General features: G+C 38.7%; 1 protein-coding gene across 1 annotated transcript; it reads left to right on the forward strand.

The window, feature by feature from the left end:
• Positions 1 to 9,143: 9,143 nt before the first annotated feature.
• On the forward strand, positions 9,144 to 15,243 carry LOC136148308 (beta-defensin 43-like). Its single transcript, XM_065907825.1, has 2 exons — positions 9,144 to 9,201; positions 15,092 to 15,243. The coding sequence occupies exons 1-2, from the start codon at positions 9,144 to 9,146 to the stop codon at positions 15,241 to 15,243; spliced, it is 210 nt and encodes a 69-aa protein (XP_065763897.1).
• Positions 15,244 to 18,999: the final 3,756 nt, after the last annotated feature.

Genomic DNA, 18,999 nt, shown 5'->3' on the forward strand with positions numbered 1-18,999 from the left:
ATTCTGAAGACGAGAAACATTCTAACTTTAACTGCTACATGTCTCTGACAATCAAAAAATTATCTATGCCAATTTTTGAAAACACCTATTTCTACTACCATCCTCAAACACTAAGCTCTATAAATTTCTTCCACATATACAAAGTACTAGCATGCTCCAAGAGCTCCAGTATCAGGACATCACCATATATGTGTATGCATGCATGCATGCTAAATCCCTTCAGTCGTGTCTGACTGTTTGCAACTGTTTGCTGTAGCCCACTAGGCTCCTCTGTCCATGAGATTCTCCAGCCAAGAACACTGGAGTGCGATGCCATGCCCTCCTCCAGGAGATCTTCCCAAACCAGGGATCAAACCTGCGTCTCTTATGTCTCCTGCATTGGCAGGCAGGTTCTTTACCACTAGCACCACCTGGGAAGAACCACCATATATTGGGGATTATTAAAATAGTCTTTGAAACACTATAAGACTATTGTCCTAAAGGTTTTGGGAAACACTTTCGCATAATTACTTCTTTAGGTTGAATGGCAAAAGAAATTCCTATAGAATCATACTTCATCCTTGAAACTGCTTGCAATTATTTTCTTATATTATGGTTTAGTTACTAGCCAGAATTACCTAGACTCATCATTGCTAATCACTTTAGAGCCAAGTTTTTACCCCTCTCATAGTAAGTATGAAGGCAACAATAGTAAAGGGTGCCTTATTTTTAAATCATCTGTTTCATTCACTGTCCCCTTTTGTCTCACCTCAAACAACGAATCCAGGCATTGATTGGTAACACCAGTTATAGTAACACAGAATGATAAACATGCTGCAAAATTTCACCAGTGCCCAAAAGCCTACTTCACAGTCTAGGAAAGAAAGGCGTTTCTGGTGGTCAAAGTCTACCTGCTTGTGGTCATTCCACAACCTGGCTGACAGAGACTTTATCATCTTCAATATGTGGCTTCCACTGCAACAGAGGTCATCTTTACCCCACTAAATGTGAAGGGACAAAGAACATGCAGGAATGTACACAGAAGCTTCTTATGGTCCAGCCCTGGAAGGAATACCCATCACTTCTGTTCTCACGTCCTGACTGGATCTCAGTGGCATGGCCTTGCCAAGCTGCAGAAGAGTAGGATGTATGATCTAATTATGAGCCCCAAGCAAAATTCAATGTCAATTTTTTTAATAGCTAGCAAGGAGTATCTGCTATAGACATACATTGTCAAGTCCCAAACCCTTACAAGACAGGCAGAGAAGATTAAATAGTAGTACCCACATGGAAGAATGGTTTTAAAACATTTATGATGTAAGTATAATGTTAGGTAAAAACTCAAATTAAATAATGTAGAATGTAAAAGTAATTAAAATTACAACATTCCTAAATTTCAAGCTCTTGTTCTATTGGCAGAAAATTAAGAAAATGAAAATCACATATTATTTATTTATATTAAGTGGAAACTTTGTTTTTTATTTAGATTAAGTAAAGTTGAGAAGAGAAAACATAACTGAAACTAAATTGAAGTTCCTGCATAGTGATTACATTTGCAGAATATATTTTTTCATATTTAATATTGACTTTGTTGGGACTTCCTTGGTGATCCAGTGGCTAAGACTCTGAGCTCCCAAATGCAGGGGGTACAGTATCTGTTTCAGGGAAATAGATCCCATATGCTACAACTGAAAACCCAGCATACTGCAACCAACATGTGGCACAGCCAAATAAATAAAATAAATAAATATTTAAATAATGACTTTGTTGATTCTTATACACAGGAAATTTTAAGAAGAGGAGCATAATATTCTACTAGAAATAGTATCTTGCTACACTGAATTATATAACATCATAAAGAATGAGCCAAGTGAAAAACAAAACCTTTTTTACATAGTGTTAACAAAAGGAGATATATTTTATATACCTATATTATATGAGTTACTTAGAATAGTCAAATCATAAAGACAGAATGTATAATGTAATCGCCAGGACTGGGGGTAGGTAGGGAAGAAGAGGAGTTATTCTTTAGGAGTTATAGTTTCACCTTTATTTCAAATTTACACAATGAAAAGAGTTATGGAGATGTCTTCACAACAATATAAATGGATTCAATACCACTGAACTGTATGCATAAAAATGGTTAAGATGGTATGTTTTATGCTATGTGTATTTTAACAGAATTTCAAAAATTAGGGAGAGGAAAAATCCCAAAGGATAAGCACACAAAGAAGAAAGGAATGATTCATTTGGATATTAAAACAAGGGCAAAACTCCTAGATAAACTTTAGCAAAGTGAGCCACTCAGTTACTGTATCGAAAGCCCAGTGTGTTATGACCAAGAAAGAGTTTGTCCTCAAAACACAAGATGACTGCAGTTTATTAAGGCAACTATTGAGGAATGAATGTCAAGCTTTTAAAGGAGAGAAATCTCTGATCATCTCAAAGTATATTGAAATAGCAACTGACAGAACTCAGCATATGTTCCTTTAACAAAACCATTAATCAGACAGAAATAGAAGGAAGCTTCTTTAAGTTGCTGAAAGCATAAATGACATGAGCTGCCAGGGTACAGCCATGTTACTCCCTGGCTTATCACTGTCAAAGGTGTCGCCCTGACACCTACAGGCCTGTCTGGTACTTGGAGCTCAATTCCTGTGTTCAGTTCAGTCTCTCAGTCCTGTTTGACTCTTTGTGATTCCATGGACTGCAGCATGCCAGGCTTCTCTGTCCATTACCAATTCCCAGAGCTTGCTCAAACTCATGTCCATCGAGTCGGTGATGCCATCCAACCATCTCATCCTCTGTCGGCCCCTTCTCTTCCTGCCTTCAATCTTTCCCAGCATTAGGGTCTTTTCCGAGTCTGTTCTTCACATCAGGTGCCCAAAGTATTGGAGTTTGAGCTTCAGCATCAGTCCTTCCAAATAATATTCAGGGCTGATTTCCTTTAGGATGGACTGGTTGGATCTCCTTGCAGTCCAAGGGACTCTCACGAGTCTTCTCCAACACCACAGTTCAAAAGCATCAATTCTTCGGCACTCAACTTTCTTTATGGTTTAAGTCTCACATCCATACATGACTACTGGAAAAACCATAGCTTTGGCTAGACAGACCATGGTCAGCAAAGTAACATCTCTGCTTTTAAATATGCTGTCTAGGTTTGTCATAGCTTTTCTTTCAAGGAGCAAGCGGCTTTTAATTTCATGACTGCAGTCACCATCCCCAGTGATTCTGGAGCCCAAGAAAATAAAGCCTCTCACTGTTTACAATGTTTCCCCATCTATTTGCTACGACATGATGGGACCAGAAGCGGTGATCTTAGTTTTTTGAATGCTGAGTTTTAAGCCAGATTTTTCACTCTCCTCTTTCACTTTCATCAAGAAACTCTTTAGTTTCTCTTCGCTTTCTGCCACTCGGGTGGTCTCATCTGCGTATCTGAGGTTACTGTTATCTCTCCCTGCAATCTTGATTCCAGCTTGTGCTTCATCCAGCCCAGCATTTCACATGATGTACTCTGCATGTAAGTTAGATAAGCAGGGTGATGATATACAGCCTTGACATACTCCTCTTCCAATCTGGAACCAGTCCATTGTTCCAGATCTGGTTCTAACTGTTGCTTCTTGACCTACATATAGATTTCTCAGGAGGCAGGTCAGATGGTCTGATACTCCTATCTCTTTAAGAATTTTCCACAGTTTGTTGTGATCTATACAGTCAAAGCTTTGGTATAGTCAATAAAGCAGAAATAGATGCTTTTCTGGAACTCTCTTGCTTTCTTGATGATCCAGCGGATGTTGGCAATTTGCTCTCTGGTTCCTCTGCCTTTTCTAAATCCTGGAAACATCTGGAAGTTCTCAGTTCATGTACTGTTGAAGCCTAGCCTGGAGAATTTTAAGCATTACTTTGATAGTGTGTGAGATGAGTGCAATTGTGCAGTAGGTTGAGCATTCTTTGACATTGCCTCTCTTTGGGATTGGAATGAAAACTGACCTTTTCCAGTCCTTTGGCCACTGCTGAGTTTTCCAAGTTTGCTGGCATATTGAGTGCAGCACTTTCACAGCATCATCTTTTAGGATTTAGCTCAAAATTCCTGTGAGCTAGCCTTAATCCTCACTGTTGGTTTAGCTTAGCAGTTGGGATTGGTTTCTTAAAAAAGAGAAAACATTGGCTGTGGTTAATGTTTCCTTTTGTAGTTCCTAGAATTAAACACAGAGCCATTTTAAATCTCTGATGGGAATCATGTCATATCAAGGTCACTGTTTTGTCTGCTTGAGACATTCCTTGGGCATTTATTGCAAATAATTTTGAACTATCTAATTGGGAAAACTACAAATCTTAATTTTACCTTTTCCTTCTTCTAAAAACTCTTTATCTGCCGATTCTTTTGTTTAGAAGAGTACATGCATTTTTCTCTTTAGTGTATGCTTTTACCTGCACACACATATGAAAATGCAAAAACCATGAATGGGGGTGTGCTCAGAAAATAGACCATAGTTTGTGGGCAGGCAGAAACCATAAACACAAGCTATACCACCACCTTCTGCAAAACCAAAGAGAGGTTTCCAGCAGCCAGCCTGATAAGCTATAAGACATAAAAACATGAGCATTCTACCCAAAGAGAAAGCAACAAGGTAGAAAAACTTTGCCAATACAAAGACCAAGAGAAAAAAACCTAAGTTAATAACAACACAAACAGAACACCCCATCTGAAGGTAACCAGCAAAGATCCAAGGAGGTGTTTGCTGCTTCACGCCTGTAGGAAGGAAGGAGGGAAAGAAGCAGAAAAGCGTCTGAAAGGGCCGTAAAGGGACACCATCCCTTCTGGCTGCTTCAGGAGTTGAGCAGGACATCTGCAGCATGCAAGCCTCTGGGAGTTCCCCACCTAAGGGTCTTCCCCACCAGGATCATGGGTACCCCAAACCCTGAGTGATAAACCTACACATCTCCCACCACTCTGCAACCAGACCCATGAGCTTGCTCCCACGTGCTCAGTGCCAAGAGCAGGTCCAACGACTTCAATGCTCAGAAATGCAGACCACACAAACTGGAGCTTTAGCACCACTTTTTGGAAAGCAAAAACAGGTCTCCAGCAGCCAGCCTGCTGAGTAGTTTTTTAAGAGAAAATATAAAGGCTTTACAATTCTGCCACAAGAGGGAGCAGGAAGCGTAGATATGTTTGCCCATAAAAATCCTAGACAACCCCAGACACAGCTGCATCAATGTTGAGATAGTTCCCATCTCAAGACAACCGGTATATTTTTAAAATAACCAAGGAAATATGTCATCACCAAAAAGAAAATGATAGTTAACAACCAAGTTCACATCCATGGAATATTGTGGTCTCTGTGTATTGTTATCGCTTGATCATGTCCAACCCCATGGACTGTAGCCCACGAGGCTCCTCTGTCCATGGAATTCTCCAGGCAAGAATACTAGAGTGGGCTGCCGTTCCCATCTCCAGGGTATCTTCTTGACCCAGGGATCAAACCCAGGTCTCCTGCATTGCAGGCAGATTCCTTACTGTCTGAGTGATTTAAATAATAAAAAATTCAAAATAGCTGTTTTGAGAACAGGCATCCCCATGTTCGTATTGTAACCAAGCAGTGCTCTATGGGGTCTTCCCCTGACAGACTCTACTGCGTCCTCTACCTGTCTTGTTTGTAGACTTTAGTCTCCCAGGCCTCCCCTTTGTCACAAAAGGTTGGCTCAAAAGGTAATGATTAGGAGAATGTGAACATGTAGGAACAAAAAACTGCAATTTGGCCAAGAGAACTGGTAACAATTTAAGCAATAGATCAGCCACACAGCAATTACAGAATCATTAGTTCCACCCTGAAGGACATGGATATCTGTGTGTATCTGACACACATTCCTGAGTTGTTTTGCAGATACTAAAACCTCCACCAGATGAGTGTGACCTGGACTTACCAACTCAGATATGATGAATAGAGTATATCATATGAGAAATTAGATTATGAAAGGCTATGTGTTTCATTTTGGGTTTGATCTCTCATTCTCTCTGAGATAAACTGCTGTTAGGCTAGCCAGCTGCAATGCCATGAGAAGTTCTATGGGGAGGCTCATGTGGCAAGGGACTGAGGTGTGCCAACAACCATGTAAATAAGTTTAGAAAGAGACCTGTCCCAGCCTTCAAAGGAACATCCAAGCCCAATGACAGCCTTTTCTGCAACCTCAGGAGAGACCCTGAGCCAAAGGCACGCAGCTAAGCCACACCCAGATTCCTGACCCACAGAAATGGTGAAGTAGCAAATGTTTGTTGTTTTAAGTCACTACGTCTTGGGATATTTGCCATGTAGTGACATGCAACTGATATGTTCCCTTGTGATCTATCTGTTTTGTGACCACTCTATTTAATAAAAGGTGTTGAGTAGCTATCTAGCTTATTCTATCATCTGAATTCCTCTCACAAAACAGAAGTTATCTAGTCCTTGAAGATTGTGTATAAAGTCTAGCACCCTTTGAACATGAAAGGACAGAACCTCAACTACTTGCAATTTCATTTTATTGGCCAACATTACTGACATATAATTCCCCGAAAGTGTCCATTTCATTCAGATATTTGGTATAGGGCATTCACTGTATTCTATAATAATATTTAAACTCTTCTCTATATGTTATTTTAATGGCCTAGGACTAACCAAAAGAGTAATGAATGGTCTTTTAGGTGGTAGAATAATGCAATATGTTTATTACCATCTTAATAATTTTACGAGTTTTCCAATTTTAAAATAAAAATGTAATATTTAGGAATCAGAATAAAAAACTATAAACACACATAGTATATAGGTATCTATGTACATATTTATATGTAAATGTATTATATATATATATTTGATTTTATACAGAGGAAAATTTGTTAGTGATTTAGCAAAAGTATATTCAGTACAAAGAGATGTCAGAAATCTTCAGGTTAAGAAGTAAATGAAAAGAACTGGAAATAGAGAGCATATTGTTATTTTCCTGAGACAAAAGGGGGAAAGTTAGAGTTTCACATAAAAAGTAAACTAAAGAAAGGAAGGTTACTGTATCTGTTGCTTTTAAAGCCCAAGAACTTGCTTTAAATAATAAGCTTTCAATACTGAGTACAGAAAAGGAAGGTAAACAACGAACACTTGATTATAAACTATCTGAGTATCTACTGCCCTTCTGGAGAGCTAAATTCAATAATAAAACTCAATAATTCCTAAGTCTAATTTATTGTCTCATGGTAAATTAACTCCTTTCTCCTGCTGGGACAATCTGTACTTTGATAGCTTGATATCTGACTTTCTTCTCTGTGTTTTTCTAAGGAAAGGCCTTTATCAAAGTGCTTCCTCTTTCTGTGCCAAGGCCCTGAGCAATCTGGTGATGAGCCTCCTTTCAACACTCACTGGTGCCCACAAATCCACCCCCAGAATGTAACGAACCGTCCTCTGACCTTCCTTTGACGATGTCCCTGACTACCAACCCATGGATCACTCAGTGTTCTTGGGCTTCCTGGGCAGCCTTCCAAGCCCATCCCCTGGCTCCAGATCTTTTTGGATGAGGAACAAATTTTATAGAAAATGACAAAATATCTTTGAAGATTCAGCCCTTAGTGTTCCATTAGGGAACTCAATGATTTGTGTCCATAAATGTGATTCCTTTGCGATGCAAACTATACTTCCAAAGCCGTTCATGATTGGAGGGGCTAAAGATTCCCAGCCAGTCAGATTTAAGTAAATGGAATAGTCATCAGTACCCAGCACACCCCCCTGACCTGAACAATGCCTCCATGAGTTTTCAGGGTGCCGAGAGGGGCTTGTCCCCAGGGGCTTGTCGCCACTGTCACAGCAACTTCAGAGGAGAAAAAGTCCTGAGCCCAGGCTTAGGAAAAGCCACCCCCAGAGCTTTTGACCCCCTCATTGGCCCTCCTCAGGCTAAGGCCTGTGGAATTGGCCTCTTCCAGGACCTCAATCCCTATCTCTCCACCAATCCTCCATCCCTGATTTAGTTCCTGATGTCGTTTTCAAGGCCTCCATGGCCATGGAGGGCCTGCTCAAATAGTGTGACTCTATGCTTCATTAGGAGTTGGAAACGGTATCCAGAGGAAGCCATGGAAGAAAGGAGCTTCCTTTTGGACACTGACAACCAAAAGGAAGTTACTCAATGCAGAGTAAGAGCATCTAAGAAATTATGAAGACCAAGTTAGATCATGAATGTGAACGTGCTCTGCAGCTTCTAAAGGTGGCATTCTTACTCATGTTTTCTTTAATCATCCCCTAGGTCATCCAAACGACTCCAGTGTTTCTCTGTGCTCATTCCATAGTGTCTGCAAGGTAATTACTGGAGGAGGAAATGGGAACCCACACCAGTATTCTTGGCTGGAAAGTTCCATGGACAGAGGAGCCTGGCAGGCTACAATCCATGGGGTCACAAAGAGTTGGACACGACAGAAAATGCACACACACAAGGTAATTGTGTCCACTTTGTCAGAGACATGCTCAGATGGCATTGCCATTGTCATTCCTGTACTATTTGCTTTCCCAAATGCACCTCAGTCCCTTTCTTCCTTTTTGGTCTCCCTCACATTGCATGACAGTGATGTACAACAAGATGTGTTCACTAAGATTCTAGATACAAAAATAAGCTGATCTCATTAGCTGGCTGGACAAAGAGATAATCAAACATAAGCTTCTGTATATCTCACAAGCCTGTGTATGGTTTCAAAAACAATTCCATTGCTGAAGTCTGTTAACATACATTCCCCCAAATATTAATAAATAGGTATGTTATTATAGCTAGTGCTTCTCTTATTGTATTACTGGGGAAACAAATTGAATGTTTTTACTCTGTAAATGTTGCCTTAACCTCCAGGAACCATAAGACAATGATTTTTCAACAGAGTAGCCCCTCTTCCCTTTATGACGGCTGCTATTTCTCTGTCAGTGCTTTACATTCTTCTGTCACTGCCCACACCCTGCCAACACTTGACAAATGTCCTGTGAATGACTGATGGTCACGTCCCTTGTGTGGTATCTCCTGATACGAAGGCTCATTGGAACGCAGAAGTGTTCTTGCCACTGAAAGGTTCAATAATCATACAGAGACTCACTTCTTGAGTACTGAATGTAGAAAGAAGTTTTCTTCACCCCAGCTACAGATTCTCTCTGACTTATTCAGCTATGAAGGTCTTGCTTTCCCTCCTTGGGCTTCTTGCCTTACTGTCCATAGTTCCTCAAGGTAAGATGGAAAACTTTCATTCCAAAGTTATGAAAATATAAGTAAAAGAGAATACAATGTCTTTCAAGAGCTTGAAAATAGATTAGAGAAGAGCAGATTGTACCATATAATGAAGAATGGGAGAGTAGCAGAGAGCTGGTGGTTAGGGCAACAGCCGTAAGGTGGTATCCTCCATTGATTTAACCTATAGCTCTTACTTGAAGATTGTGCTTGATCTAAAGAAGGTGGAAGGAGGTTACAAAACACAGAAAAATTGGGGAACTAAAAAGTGGAAAATGAGTGGAGATTAGAAGGGCCAGGGTGAAGAGGAGGCTGCTACATCATAATCTGTGGTTTACATAACACTCTGATCACTGATCTAGGTAAGGCTTATGTGGAAATTACTTTATGTATGGTGGGACTTAAGACTCCATCTTAACACTAACCAATTACATGGGCCTACTTATTGAATAATCAATCTAACCCTCCCAAATTAACTTTAAAATCCATCAATACTATGTGTTAAATATATGTTAATTGTTGAGTTTATCAGTGGGTTTTACATTACTATCAATTGACATCTTTTATGATGCACTTACTACTTTAAGATCACCTTTTAATACCTAAAGAAATTCAAGATTTTCTTCATTGTTGATGTTTCTTTTATAAGATAAAATTCATTCTTTTAAAGTTTACCATTTATGTGGTTTTCTATATATTCCTGAAGTTATTCAACCATCACTGTCCAATTCCAGAACATTCCATGACTCCAAAAAAGAAACTCCATATTCATTAGCAGTCATTCCCCGTCTTCCTCCTCCCCTCAGACCCTGGCAACTTTTAATCTATTTTCTGTTTCTATCCATTTGCCTATTCTGGATATTTAACATAGTCAAACATGTAACCCTTTGTGTCTGTTTTCTTTCACTTAGGAACAGATTTTTCAAAATGTATCCATATTGCAGCATGCATCAATACTTAATCTTTTTCAACTGATAAGTAGTATTATAGTAAATGGATATACTACCTTTTTTCATCCAGTCATCAGTTGATAGACATTTGGGTTGTTTCTAGTCTGGATCTTTTATCAGTGATGTTGCTCTGAACATTTACATCCAAGCTTTTATGTGGATATATTTTTAATTCTCTTGGAAATATACCTATGTTTTATGGTTACACTATGTTTAAATTTCTGAGGAGCTATCAAACTATTTTCCATAGCTTCACTCTTTATTTTAAAATACCAGCAGTGCCTGAGGGTTCCAATTTCTTCACATAGTCACCAACAGTTGTTATTGTCTGTTTCTTTTATTATAGTCATCCTAGTTAGTGTAAAGAGAAATCTCATTGTAGTTTTAATTTGTATTTTAATTTGCATTTAATTTGCATCATTAATGATGTTGAGCATCTTTTAAGTGTTTTATTGGCCATGTGTATATTTCTCTACTCAAATTCTTTACTTATTTCTTAATTTAGTTGTATTTCACTAGTCTGTTCTTCATATATTTTTGACACTAAACCTTTAGCAGATACAGGTTTGAAAATATTCTCTCCCACTCTTTAAGCTGTTTCTTCTTAAATATATATATATATTTAAACATATATTTATATTTAAATATTTAAATATATATATATATTTGACTGACATTGCTGTATCACTGAATATGCTTCCAGGCTCGAGTTAGAAACAATTCTGACTGTTACCTCTGTAGGCAAATGACATGATCTTATATATAGAAACACTAAGATACCATCAAAAACTTAGAACTAGTACAAAAATTCAGTAAGTTACAGAAAACAAAATCAATAAGCAAAAACCAGTTGCATTTCTATATATTAACAACAAACTATTCAAAAGAGAAATTATGAAACCAATCTCATTTATAACAGCATCAAAAGAACAAAGTACTGAGGAATACAACTTAACCAAAGAGGTAAAAGACTTGTACACTGAAAACTACAAAATACTGATGAAAGAAATTAAAGAAGACATAAATAAAAGGCTATCCCCTATCTAGCAGCTGAAAGAATTAATACTGCTAAAATGTTCACAAAACCTAAAGCGAATAATAAATTCAGTAAAATCCCTGTGAAAAACCCATTGTTATTTTTCATAGAAATAGAAAAAAAAAACAATTTTAGAACAGCTTTTTAAAACTTTTAAACAGCCAAAAAAATTTTTTAAAGACAGGAAAGAGAGATGGAAGAAAGAGTCCTAAAATTCTTATGCAGCCACAAAATTCCCTAAATAGCAAAGCAATTTTGAGCAAGAAGAACAAAGCTGATGACATAGTAATTAATGGCTTCAAAATATATTGTAAAGCTATAAAAATTTTAAAAGTATGGTACTGGCATAACTACAGATATGTAAGGACTTCCCCGGTGGTCCAGTGGCTAAGACTCTGCACTCCAATGCAGGGGGCCTGAATTCCATCCCTGGTCAGGGAACCAGATCCCACATGCTGCAAGTAAAGATCTGGGATGCCACAATGAAGATCAAAGAGCCTGCATGCTGCAACTAAAGATCTGGGATGCCGCAGTGAAGATCAAAGAGCCTGCATGCTGCAACTAAGAGCTGGTACAGCCAAATAGATAAATATTTTTTAAAAAAAGAAAGAAAGACATGTAGAACAGTGGGAGAGCATAGAGAACCTCAGAAATAAGCCCCTCCCCCAAAGCACAGAGGGAACTGATATTCAATAAGGGTGCTCAGACTACACAATGGAGAAAGGAGAGTCTCTTCAACCAATGATGTTAGGAAAACCGGATAGCCATATGCAGAGTACATTTGTAGAAAAAAAATCAATTCAAAATAGATTAAAGGTTTAAACATGAGACCCAAAACTATAAAATCTCTAGAAGAAAACGTGAAGGAAGAGCTTCATGACACTGGTCTTTGCAATGATTTCTCGGATATGCACAAGCACCAAAGGCAAAATAAGATAAGTAGGACTACACGAAACTAAAAAGCTTCCGCAGAGCAAGACAAACAATCAAGAGAGTTACAAGACAACCTAAGGAATAGCAGAAAATATGTGCAGGCCCTACACTCAATAAGGGTTTGCAAATTCCTTGCAGAACACATGAGGAGCTCACACAACTCAATAGCCCAAATAATAATAAGGCAATTAAAAATAAGCAAGGGACCTGAACAGTTATTTTGCCAGAAAAGATATACAAATAGCCAAAAAGAATACAAAAAGGTGTTCAAAGTCACTTACCATCAGGGAAATGCAAATCAAACCCACAATGAGATATCACCTCACACCTGTTAAAATAGCTATTATCATAATAATAATAAGCACTGGTAGATATATAGAGTAAAGAGAAACCTTGTACACTTTTGTGGAAATGTAAATTGAAAAAGTAATTATGAAAAAATATGAATGCGCCTTTAAAAATTAGAACTAGAAACCACTATAAGATCCAGCTATTCCACTTCTGAGTATATATCCAAAAAATGATATTGAATAGAGATGCTGAAGAGACAACTGTACTCCCATGTTCAATGCAGCATTATTCACACTGGCCAAGATAAGGAAACAATCAAAGTGTCTTGTCGATGTATGAATGGTAAAGAAAATGTCTTATATATGTGTGTGTGTGTGTGTGTGTGTGTGTATTCACACAATAGAATATTATTCAGCCTTACAAAGAAGGAAACTATACCATTTGCATTGACATGAAAAAACGTCCTGAAGGACATTATGCTAAGTCAAGTAAGTGAGACACAGAAGGATCAATACTGTGTGATCTCATTTATGTGTGGAGTGTAAAAAAGTAAAAGTCAAAGAAGTAGCAAGTAAAATGGTGGATGTCAAGGGCTGGAGGGGCAGGGAAATGGAGAGATGTTAGGGTACAGACTTCCAGTTATAAAATGAACAAGTTCCAGAGACTTAATGTACAGTACGGTGACTATAGTTAATATAATGTATCATACACTCGAAATTTGCTGAGAGTAGATCTCAAGTGATCTTACGATACAATAAAAGAGGATGACCACATGAAGTGTTGGATATGTTAATTATCTTGCAGTGGTATCAAGTCAATATATATTATAGCATAATATTGCATCATATACCCTAAATGTGTACAATTTTTATCAGTCAGTCATTCCTCAATAAAAGTGAAAAAAATACACACACATAAGAAGAAAATGTGATATATATGTAAGATAAATTCAGCATTAAAAAAGAAGGAAATCCTGCCATTTGTGACAACATGGATGACCTGGAGGGTACTATGCTAAATGAAATGTCAGACACAAAAAGACAAATACTGTGTGATCTCGCTTATGTGTGGAATCCAAAAATGGCAAACTCATATCAACAGGGCCTGACAGGTGGAGGAAATGGGGAGACATTGGTCAAAAGGTACAAAGTTTCATTATTTTATTATGCAAGACAGAATAGCTCTGAAGTTCTACTACACACAGTACCCACAGTTAACAATACAGAATTGCAACCTATATCTTTCAGAGTCTAGATCTTATGTTAAGTATTCTTACCACAAGTGATAATAACAACAATAATAGTAATAATAGAGGAGGTGAGAGGAAATTTTCATATGTGATTAAAGTGTCTTATGATCTTGATAGTAGTGATGATTTCACAAGTGTAAAGTGATAAAATGAAGTTGCTCAAGTGTAAACTAGTCACCAAACTTACTAAGTCATGTACATTTCAACTAAGCAATGAAAAAGACATACAACTACAGTGTCACCAACATACAACCCTCATTATTAATGAATGTAGCCACAGGGAATCACTAGCTGCTATTATCTCCAAAAGACAGACAACCAGACATAAAGGGTCTCCTGATAAAAAACACACAGACATACAATCACCACCAGCAACTGCGGTACAGCCAGCTAAAGGAATTAAACATGAGTCTGGTCCAGCGTCTGAATCCGGTTGCCAATTTGCTGAAAACACAGGGGACACAGGAACATGCTGACTTCTCTAAGAGTATGCAATCAGAAAAATAGAAACTGTGGGAAACACTACAGGTTAAACACCCCAAGTTCTTCAACTTAAGAACTGTAAGAAAGCTATAAAAAATGGAATTGGGGAAAATCTGTAAGTTTAGAAGGAAGATCAAAAATTATAAAGAGAAAAAACAAAACTACAGTATCTAGGGATGAAATTCAGGTACTAACACTATTTTTAAGTAAGGAAATACATGCAAGTGATTCCTATAAAACTTAGGTTTCCTTGGGGTAAAGGGATCCATGGAAACACCTATGACCAAGAACTGGAAACCAAGGTGAGAGAAAGGTCATGGCCTGCGGGACCCTGTGCAGGCCTCAAGAACATCCTCAGCGCAGGAGGCAGAGGCTCTGAGCCTGTGCACCCTGGAAACTGGAATCCAAGACCCGACTGCCCCACCCTATTCTCGTTCTCAGTTGATAATTTCTCTTTTCACCAAGACAGGAAAAGCAACAAGTGACAAAATCCCCATTTCCCCACTACCATGAACCTTTACCTAATTTTACCTCACCTTGCCTTCTAAACTTCATACTCGGACCTAAGGCCAACCCCTTCATCTTTACATGAGATTTCATCCCCACTCACTTTCACAGACTTCACTTCTGAAATTAAACACCTTTTCCTGAATCATGAATCCCCACATTTAAATGGATCATTAATTTTAGCATAGCCAAAAATATGCTGTGACAGTTCTTATCAGAAACACTGCCCCTTTTCAGCCTCACCTCACTAACTATTCTAGAGAAGAAACCCTCATTTATCTTTATTCAGTACTGCCACTTTTCTCTTCTCCATTCTTTTTTTGTCATTTTTTCTGGGAAAGTTCTTTATTGTTGTTGTTTTGTTATGAAACACTTCAAATATTAAAGTGTTCAAATATTAAAATATACAAACACACAATATAATGTTTTCTCTTTTTAAAGCCAGAAGCCTCTTTTTTCAGGAAAGATGTCCTTCAGGATACTATAACTGCAGAATGAAGTGCAATGTTAACGAATACGCAGTTAGATACTGTGCTGACTGGACCATCTGCTGCAGAGAGAAAAAAACAGTTAAGGCAAAAAAGAAGTGGTGAAACGTCTAACTCCATCTTCTTCAGAAATCTAAAAATGTTTAAAACTCCCTTGTCTACATAAGAATAATTAATATGATGGATAAAGGAAACTCATGGTAATTATATATGTAAACGGTCAAGTTAAAGTAAATATTTTATAAAAGTTCACACTCTGTTTTCATGTGTGCACTTTTTCATTAATTTCCTCAACTTATATCACCACATTGGTATTTCATCGATATTACCATAACCCAGCCCCACCAGTTTCAAACTGTTTGACCTTGGATAAGTTCCTTAGTCTCTCTCCATCCTCAGTTTCCTCATCTATACAATGGGATAACCATGGTACCTACATCAACAGTGCTGGGAGGATTACATGAATTGTGTGTATGTGTGTGTGTGTGTTCAGTCATGTTCGACTCTCTGTGACCCCATGGACTGTAGCCTACCAGGCACCTCTGTCCGTGGGATTTCCCAAGCAAGAATACTGTTGCATGGATGTGCTAAATTTGTGAAATTTGTTAAGAGGGTCACTTATGATTTTTTACATTTTTCTGAGTACATTTCAGTATATCTGTCGTATATACAAATACAGGATATTTCAAAAAAAGTTTTTAGGAAAATCTTAGTAGGAAAAATTAACAAAGAAGAAAAATATTGAAGACAAGGAATTTGACTAAGAGATTATTTCCATGGGAGAGACAACGAACTCCTCTAAATAAAGAGAAATACATCCAACACAGAAATATTGATAGACTAAAGCCATCATTTTAATGGGATGGTACATCTCAGAAGGTCCTCAGAGGAAGTCAGCAGGAACCTCAGATACAACTATTTTCCAACCATTGAGGGCAAATACTTTTTATCAATGCAGCAAAGCATTGTCATTTCACAGAATACATGAAATATTTCACTTCTATAGCATGATTTCCTGCAAACACCTTTTGTTCGCCAGCATGTATTAAAGAATCTTCTTATGAATGCATTTGCTCCACTTTTAACTGCCAACAAAAACAGAATTAAACACACAGTGCTTGCAGGGTCATAAAGCCTTGGATAAGACTGAAGACTACACTTTACAACTTTTTAATGGTAAATTGAACAGGCTCCAAAGACCCCAGTCATGTTATGGTTGGGTGTCCCTTTTTCAATTGCTCTTAAGTTATTTCCCAGAGATGTATTACGAGTCACTAGTTTCCACAATCCCAACTTAATGTAAATCTCTAACCAGCTACAGACAGGTAACAGGGCCCAGCAGATTTGCTTGGAACCATCTGCAATGGAAAACATTTAGACCCCAGGAGTCTGTCAAGGCCCTGTGGCAAGAGACATGCAGGATCTGGAACAGGAGCAAGGTAGTCTGATTATCAAGTGTCGTTTAAAGAAGGAAAGATCCCTGACACAGAAGTTCAGAAGCTCCTGGTTCTAGGCCTGCCTCTAGTTGACTTTTTCCTGCATGCCTGACTGCCTGCCAAGGCTTAATCACAGAGTAGTTGAAAGCATCGGTGGCTGGTGAGTGTTAATGGGTCTGGAGTACCTGACACCTAGATTTCAATCAGTTACTAGGATTTCTCCTAACCTTGAGACCTGGGCACCTCTGGAAGCTGAGGGATCAGGAGTGGTAGGCAGGCAGCTTAAGAGGGTGGCTCTGAGTCATCCTACTGAATTAATTCCCAGCTCTTGTGTGTTCAACCTTACCAGTCTCTCCATCCAGCCTGCCCAAGGGCCTTTGTAGTGTAAGAGTAACCAGTGTGGTCTGACCAAAGGCCACTGGCAAGTGAATTTGCCTTTCAAACGCCCATTATCCCTGAGGCACCCCTGGGAACAAAGGAGTCCAGTGGAGACACCGTGAGTCCAAAGGTCCTGCCATCCAGGATGACGGCAGAAATCTCACAATTCTCGTACGCCTCTTCAATACTTACCTATGGCCCTAAATGACACCTTTAGAATGTGAAGCTTTCAGACAAAGGGTAGAAGCTGTCTGCAGACTTTAGCAAACCACAAGCAAAGTTGTTGACTCGCCACTTCAGTGACTTAAGTGGACCCTTCTCAGTATCAAGTTGCTGGTTTCTTTCCATAGGATATAAATTTTGACCCCCTCAAACCAATGTTCCATAGGCTCCTATCATGCTTTAAAGTTAATATATTTGAACAACTCGCTCTATTTATTGATTCTGCTCAGCATCAAATTTGTCTTGGTTTCTAATTGACTTTGAAGTGCAAGTTCTAAGAGTCCTAGAGGAACAGTCCCTCTCTCACCCTCTATGTATCCTCTAAAGGTCTCATGCTTTTGCTCTGCCAATGCCATCAGTTCAGTTCCCCCACAAACTTCACAGATTCCCTAGGCCAAAATCCAGAACTAATGTCTTCTTTGAAATTACTGTGTCCTTAGCATCTTATCTCTGTTCCCTGGAACAACCTGGAGCATCCATCTCTGCTTACATCCCTCCCTGTTTCAATTTCCTTCATCCAAGTCCAGCTTCTTCCTCACTCTTGTAGGACCTCATAACCTCTTTCCCTTAATCGTTCATAATTCCACAGGGAGGAGATTCCTTTTTACCTGGTGGAACATAGGAGAGCAAGACAAGGACCACAAGGACCAAGAGTAAGCTCCTCATAGCTGAACCAATCAGCAAAGGGACATCTGAGAGCAGGGGAGAGTCACTCTATATGTAGGTCTTGAGCCATAGTGAGATGCGTGACCAGTGAACCTTTTAGGAACAAGAACATCTACTTGCTCCACTGAGCAGTTCAATCAAATAAAGGTCTGTCTTTGAACACAATGTCTCACCATTAAAATACACTTCTTGAGTACCACTTGCAAAGTGCATTACCACTGTGGAAACAGCCCTAATGGCCTGGTAGGATGTTATGTAGGTTTCTTTGTATTCTCACTGTACATTTATTTAACAAATGCCTATAGTATATAGAGAACTGTAAGGCTACCTTACTTAGCTGACAGTGTGTTTTTGATAACTGTCTTCAGTCTCTCACCTTGAAAAACAGAAATGTCAGGTAAATATCACTGTTTGTTTTAAAATGCAAAGAACATGAAGCTTGGGTAGAAAAAGGACTTTCTCGAGTTTATACGTATCACAAATGGCAGCAACACAACTTACATGGCTCGTGCATACAGAATAATTAGAGAATGGTCCAGCCCAGTTCTAATGTGGCTCCAATCTATTTAGGGAAATCAGAGCTTCCCACAGAGCAGGGCAAAGCCCTATAACACCATCAACATGAGTCTTCCATGTTGGGCAATGTGGGATATACAAAGAATTCGTGTTAGAACTCTTGCTTTGAAGAACTGAAGATCAAGAGTGCCTGACAGTTTACAGTGCATTTTAAGCTTTACAAAACCTTTATCTGATCTTACATAAAGGATACAGAACCCAGAATCAGACAATCCAAGTTCAGATCTGGACTCAGCTTGATGAGCTTTCAGTAAGGTGCTTGCTTTGTCTTTCCAAATGTCAGTTCTCTCCCCTGTAAAACAGGCTGTGCATCATTAATGCTTCCTATTACAGAGGCTTGTGGTGAGGCCAAGCAGAGCAATTCTTGTAAAATGTCCTTTGTAAAATGTACACTTCAGGGATGGTTAGACCCAGAGAACAGAAGAAGATATTTAAAACTAGAGAAGGAAAAAACTAGAGATGGGAGAAATAGGGCTCCTCTAACAGGAGAGCAAAAGAACCAGGACAGGAATAAATTCTTCCATCACTCCCTCCTGTGTGCTTTTCACGTCCATGAAAATTTATATACATGTATCACTTTGGC

This window comes from Muntiacus reevesi, chromosome 17, assembly GCF_963930625.1.
Source record: "Muntiacus reevesi chromosome 17, mMunRee1.1, whole genome shotgun sequence".
Lineage (NCBI taxonomy): Eukaryota > Metazoa > Chordata > Mammalia > Artiodactyla > Cervidae > Muntiacus > Muntiacus reevesi.